At 44.6% G+C, this 7,250-nt stretch overlaps 1 protein-coding gene across 1 annotated transcript in view; it reads left to right on the forward strand.

Moving 5' to 3' along the window:
* Nucleotides 1-44: 44 nt before the first annotated feature.
* The window catches only part of LOC108791152, a 35,916-nt gene continuing 28,710 nt past the window's right edge, over nt 45-7,250 (forward strand). The window contains exons 1-4 of the mRNA XM_018561543.1: nt 45-151; nt 2,847-2,957; nt 4,078-4,153; nt 6,528-6,684. Of these exons, the coding sequence (XP_018417045.1) occupies nt 115-151; nt 2,847-2,957; nt 4,078-4,153; nt 6,528-6,684 (381 nt within the window). The 5' untranslated portion in view covers nt 45-114. The remainder of the gene's footprint in view (nt 152-2,846; nt 2,958-4,077; nt 4,154-6,527; nt 6,685-7,250) is intronic.

Raw genomic sequence — 7,250 nt, forward strand, 5'->3', positions numbered from 1 at the left:
CGCTATTCTTCCGGGCTGCCGCTCAGTTGGCAGCCTTATGTTTGCTCGCTGGGTTGTCATTGTAAGCCGCGGGGAGGACGTGTGATCGGCTCTATAGTAAGAAGAAGGAGGAGGATGGCAGGAAAAGAGCCGCTGCTGGGCACGCTGAAAGGTTGGTGTACACAGGGGGATAAGGAGGTGTGACATGACAGCAGGGTGGGCTCTCGGCAGATGTATGGGGGAGGAGCAGGCATGGAGGAGAACTTTCACTGGTGTGTGGGCTGGGGGAGAACTTTCACTGGTGTGTGGGCTGGGGGAGAACTTTCACTGGTGTGTGGGTTGGGGGAGAACTTTCACTGGTGTGTGGGCTGGGGGAGAACTTTCACTGGTGTGTGTGTGTGTGGGCCGGGGGAGAACTGAAAAAATTACAACTTTTTTAGTTTTCGTTCATTTTCATCTGAAACTAATTTTTAGTCTTCGCACATGTCTAATAATACGTGTGTGTGAGGGGGGGCTGTTTTCACTTTTTTAAAATCCTTTTTAAATTTTTGTATTTATTTTGTACTGTTGGGGGGGCTTTGGGAAATATTAGGGGTCCAAACAGACCCCTGACATTTCCCTTTTAAAATAGAAAAGAAATTGAGGACACCAAATCCTCAATAACGAGGGAGCGCTGTCATATCGGATGGCCAGCGGTGAGGGGGCGAGAAGTCGACCGCACGACGCCCTTGTTGCCATGCCGCACAGCTCGCACACCCCTAAGGCCGGCCCTGGCCACGTGCTTGTGACGCTTACGCTCGGTTCAGACTTGTGTATGGTCACGTGGGTTTGAAGTACAGCGGGTTTGGGCCGGGCGTACGTCACATATTTGTCATGAGTCATATTTTTCTAAATATAGGAAGCCCTGTGAAACACAGCATATTCTCTCTCTTGTGTGAGTGGTAAAGCAGAAAGACTCATTTTATTTAATAAGTGGGAAAGTGGATACAGCAAATTGTAGATGGGAGATAAACTCATGGGTGTCTGCCGGCAGCTTGGACCTGACATGTTTGAGGAAAAGGCCAGGAAAACTCACAGGCAAATTGCTAGCCATACATGCTTAGATTTCCCTCTCTAGACCCATTTTTTTATTTTTACCTGGAGGCTTTACCTGAGGGCATGTTAACATGCATTCTATTTAAATATACTTTATTTATACATAAAATACTGAACATGAACACCTGTGCAATAATGTAATGCATTTGACCAGTCTGTCTCTTTTGTCCTCCTTTGTGTCTGCTTTTTTTGTTTGATTAGTAGTGATCAGGGTTCCTCACCTGCTATAAATTCGAGCACCTGACTAAAGGTGCCCATACACCTTACGATTATCGTACGAAACTTTTCGTCCGATGACCGAACCGTCCTACGATTGTCGTATGGCGGCCCTATCCTGACCCGATTATAGCAAGGTTCAATCAGCGGTAGTTAAAAAAAACACCTGGACGAATTGCGGTAATCGACCGCACGTATTTTCGTTTGCGCATGAGAAGTGTTAAGGTGCCCATACACTGCTCGATTCTCGTACGAGAATCGCGGGAAATCCCGCGATCGTACGAGAATCGAGCAGTGTGAACGGAGACGTGCGACCGTTTCTACTGTACGGTCGCACGTCTTCCGTCGAACCAGCATGTTCGAAAACCAGCCGGGAATCGTACGATTCTCGGCTGGTTAGAACGGTGCTCGGAAGACAAATGCTGAACGGGCCGGTGTGCGCACGCGCACACTGCCCGTTCAGCATTGCGGTCATCGGAAGCCTGCCCCTCAGGGGGGCGGGCTTGTGATGATCGAGAGTGCGATCTGCCTGTCCAAGATGGGCAGATCGTACGTTTTTTTAATCCCTTTACAACCATCGCAAGACTAAGGTCTTGCGATGGTTGTACAGTGTATGGCCACCTTTAATCGTACGACTTTTGACTTCCGGAAACTCCACCAACCTTGCGAAAATCGTACGATCGAATGAAGTCTCCGAACATGCAGGAAAGACAAAAGTCGTACGATTGTACGGTACTGGCGGTTGCACACTGCCCATACACCTTCCGATTGTCGTACGAAAAGTCGATCGCATACGATAATCGTAAGGTGTATGAGTACCTTTTAGTTATCTGATTTGTGCGGGGGAGAAAAAAAGTTTAAATCCATACCGCTCCCTTTTGTAGAAAGGAGATAAGAGTGCTATCACATTTGCACCCATTGGGTAAGTTTAAAAAATACAATTTGGCAAGCCCTGCCAACTGAGGGCAAGTCGGTTTCTTGCCAGCCCTTGATTGGTTAGCCAGCTGCATGGAATGGTCCACAACAATCTGTCATCCATGGTTTTGGCAGGCATGTACATGAAGCGTCATGATATTGGTTTGTTTTCACACAGTTTGCTGAAAATGAGTGAACGTTTGTTCTGCATTGTTCTTTTTCATGTCATCAAGAATTGCAATGTGCTTTCCCTCACTTCCTGTCCAAACATTGTCCCCAGAACAGAAAGTGACGGGAAATCTCTCTTAACAGAGCCAGCAGTAAAACCTGACAGGACTTCTAACCTTTCCCCATTATATCTAAAACGGTTTAGGCATTGCTGCACTGCAATTTACTTTACATCGTAGAGAGTGCATCAAGAATTCCGGAGGTCTCACTTTGGAATTCCCAAACGAAATCTATAAAAAAAAAAAAGTCAGTGGGTGATTTGGTCCACCACAGTCAACCCCTATTGAAATGTCAGATTTGGGGGCACTGGTCCCTTAAAAATAATGGAAAAGTTTTCAGACTACTGCTTGTATGTTTTAGTGGCAAATTCATTTTTAGATGGTGTAAAAAAAGTTTTATTTTTGTCATCACAGCGTGTGTCCTTGAACTGCAGACAGCCGGTTCTGATCCTATCAATGATGATTCCCCATGTCTGACTTCACTGTGCGATGTCATTGAGATGATCCTGCGTAAAGGAATTAAGAGTAAGATGTCCCTAAAATATTGTCTACCTCGGATTTATCTTTTTTTACTAAAACCTTACATTCCTGTTTGTAAGTCTGTACATATGATCTCCATGAGTTGTATACACAGTTGCAACACATATAGGGGGCTAATTCACATGCCAAAAGAGCGGCTTTCGTTTTGTTACCTCTGCCACAGTATAATGATGCCACAACAGTGGCTTTTTAGTAATGGAATGGGCAACTTTGGCCCTCCCACTGTTGTGGAACTAAAAGTCCCATGAGGCTTTGCAAGACTGAGTGTTACAAGCATGACTTGCCAGGCATGTTGGGTTTTGTAGTTAAAACACAGCTGGAGAGCCAGAGTTGCCTACCTAATCTAGGGCTCCATATTTACTTACCTCACTAATCCCAGGCCATATATACAGAGGGGTGGGAATGTATAAAAACTGGAGCAAACAGAATCTGGAGCAGTTGCCCATGGCAACCAAGCAGCATATCTCTTCAGTTTGCTCAGGTAAGATTTGAGAGAGAGAAGCTGATTGGCTGCAGGGCCTGTTTTATTTTCATTACAGCTCCAGATATGAACTTTTTGTACTTTGTGCAATGACTGTGCTGTTCTCCAATAATATTAGTCATGGCCTCGTAGGTATGATTGGTGGTCTCATCTTGCAATGCTGAGGTCCTGGGTTTAGTTCCCACCAGGGACACTATCTGCATGGACAGAAGCATTACACATGGGGATCATATAAATAGTAATGTAGGGAATGTCATTTGATACATTTACAAATTGTCACATTTATGTTCTCTACATACAATATTGCTATGTTGTGTCATGGGATTGTAGAGCCCACAGCACCCACAAACCAACCAGATATAAAATGCATTAATTAAAAGAAACTCTCTCCACCCTGACATTGTGTGGTACATATTGTATGATAAGTATATTGTATGATAAATATGTCACTGACTCTTCTACTGACCATGATACAAGAACTGAGTGGAAGCCGCTATACTGACAAAAGGAATGTATACTTCTAATGAAGTTTTTTGTTTTCAGTTCTTCTGGTTTGTTAGTAATCCTACAAATGCATACGGAATATATAATACATTTATATCTGTACATCTTTATCTCTTCTAGGTGGGGTTTTAGGAATAAAGAGAAGAGATTACTGGCACTGGATAGAGGATCTTCCTCAGCATGATACCTGTGGCAGGTGTGAACCAAAATTCTGCATGGTTGGTATACATTGGTTGTGGGTAATGGAGCATGCGTATAAAGCTTGGCACTCACGTATGCGTTATCTGATGGCTGAAAGATGTCTGATTGTGCATTTCACCACGGACACGAATGAGCCCATACATGACCATTTGTTGTGTGTTTTTTGTTTTAAATTGAGAAAATGAATCAAAATCACTTATGATCTCTAATCATCATCTGTATTCTCTCTATCATGTCTGTGTCTATATCTATATGTATGTGCTGCATTCATTTGTTGGCCATATCGAAGATAAAATGACAGAAGATCCCAGCCCAGATCGTTCCATCAGCCAGCACTTTACAGTGTTTACTTTCTGTCATTTCTAAAGGAATTCCTCTTAATTGGATAAAATAACAATAAAGAGGTATTAAACAATCCCCCCTCTCCCTCCTGCCTGTCTCCTCCTCCGCTGCAGTGATTTTAATGTCCCTCAGCATCCTCATGTTCTATACACTGCATAGAACGTGATGACTCACAGGACCTTAGACCGCTGGACCGGAGGGGGAGCAAGGCTGAAGGGACCAGTCTAAGACAGTCGGGATCGTAGTTGGGGCTAGTTCACACCACCCTCAGTTTGTTCTGGGCGGAACACACTGGATCACATTCCGGCCGCCTCACTTTGTTTTGGGGAGGGGGCGTGGCGGTGCCATGAAGTCCATGGCACCTCAGCCACGCCCTCCAGCCGCAGTGCGATCGCCTGCACCGGAATGTGTGGCACATCAATGCCTGCGTTCCGGTCCAGTGTGGTCAGAAAAAATGGGGCATGCAGCATTTTTTCTGACTGCACCGGAACGCAGGCATTGATGCGCCACGTGTTCTGGTGCGGGGGGATTGCACTGCAGCCAGAATTGGGCAGGAACGCACTGGGTCTGGTGTGAACTAGCCCTTAAGGTTATTTTAGCTCCCTAGACCAAACGAGCACCTAACCCTTGCAGCGCGGGGGTAGCCACACTTCAAGGGTTAAGATTTTATTTGCCTGGAGCTCTGCTTTAATGCTCTGTAACCATGATGCATCTCCTCCCTGTAACCGCAACCCTAACACTTACCCCACCCCCAATAATCCAACTCCAATGCTTAATTGAACCTCCTCTGTAACCCTCCCTTATGCAGCCATAACTGCATGCTCACTTCTCCTGCACCCAGATCCTCCTGCACCACAATCCTGGCTCCGCAATCTGTTTTTGCTCTGACTTTCTGCACTGAGATCTCGCAGTGCCCAGATCTCTGTGCCGGCAAACTTTTCATCAGCATCAGGGAGCAAATTTTGGTGTTGAGACAAATAGCATCTTAAAGTGTATTTCCACTTTCGCAGCCAGATTGGCATAGCACCTGTTTTCTATTTGTTGCATGTTCCCATTTATATAACAAGCTAAATAAAAATAATACTTCATGCAGTTTAAATTGTTTTTACCTGGGTTCGGGTTTCTTGACTTAAGGGTTAACCTTTCTACTTCTATCTTGTAATTATAGGAGGGGTTTTGAGGGGTAAGGGGTGTGACGATGATGTCACAAGGGGTTTAACCCTGTCTGTACTGTGCTGGCTCATTTTATCATAATTTGTAAAGTAGATTTGAACACTGCCAGTCCTAACCAAGGGTTAAAGGATTCAAAGTCTGGCTTCTGTATTGTATGTTAATGACAGGAACACAATCTACAAATTGAATTTCTAAAGCTGGGTACAGGCTGAACAAAGAAAATAGAACAGATTCCTCCAACGCTTACGAGCAACGAGCATTGATAGAGTAATACCCTGCTGCTTTTCATTGTATCGGCCTCTGTCAGAATGCCCTAATGGAGCTTGTAGCTGATTGGCTGCAAGCTCCATTTGATCAGCTGATTGAAGGATGCCGGGAGAAAGGGTGCCGACAGAGGCACGCACTGTGTGAATTTTGTCACTGCATACCCTACTTAAAGGAGAATTATGAGGCAGATCACTGTGAATGTGCTCAGAAAAACTTGAGTCAGCCATGTTGCCTGCTGGGTAAACATTTATTTGTTTATTTCATTCTAATATTTTTCGTGAATGGGAACACACAGCAATTAAGGTGCATTTATACTTTTGCAGTCAAATTTGAGAAAACCCCTCTAGATGTATGCTAACAGTGCCCAGTGAGTGAAGTAGGGAGCGCATTTTATTAGATAGGTCTGAGCATATTCTGTCGGTCTATGCCAGTTTTCTGTAGATTTGGCTTCATTGTGTATGTAACTTTATCATTTTTGATAATTAAATTTGCCCTTTACCTCTTGACAGGCATTTTGGAGATTGCTGCTGTTTTTACACATGTATGCTCATTACGTTTTTTTTTTTAAATCTATTTTTATCTCATAGAGTATCACACCTGTCCGTCATGATACAGAACACTGTTTCCTGCACGAAGGTTCGAACTGCACAGGGAAAAGGAAGGTTCTTTTTGCGACTAGCACTCAACAGGAAGGCCATTGCAGCTGCGGCCCAGCACTTGCAGCACACGCAGAGACTGCTGGAGGTGGGTTATATTTGTAGGTTGTGACATAATGTTTGTAGCATATGAAGAACAAAACATAAGTCTCAGTTTACACTTGCTTTTTTAGCACTATGTATTTTAATGCTTTTTTAACGTGTTGTGTGTTTTTGGCCAATTAAGGTGAAATAAACTATAGGTTGCTAGGGGAAGGGGGCTTGTCATGTGCTGAACTGCCCAAAAATGCATGTTGCATGTGTTTTTTCATACACTCCTAGATTGTAGTGTATGGAGCTACAAATGCACCAGCATGTTGCATATGTGTGACCACCACACCGCAAGGGTTAAGTGCTTGTTTTGGTCTAGGGGTGCAATTAAAGAAAATATTCTCATCCGATCCCGCCTGGCTGCTAGACCATTCCCTACGTTCTCTTCCCCTGGCTCTGGTGGTCTATGCCCTGCTGATGTTCTCATGTCTACTGTAGGCTCATGTCTACTGTAGGTTCATTAATCTGCAGTAGCGTCACAAGAAGGGTGACACCAAAAAGACTGACCGTCATTTTGGTGTCACCCCGCCCCCCCCCCCCCCCCCCCCCACCACCCAACCACCG

This window comes from Nanorana parkeri, unplaced genomic scaffold, assembly GCF_000935625.1.
Source record: "Nanorana parkeri isolate BGI_ZX_2015 unplaced genomic scaffold, ASM93562v1 scaffold529, whole genome shotgun sequence".
Classification (NCBI taxonomy): Eukaryota; Metazoa; Chordata; class Amphibia; order Anura; family Dicroglossidae; genus Nanorana; species Nanorana parkeri.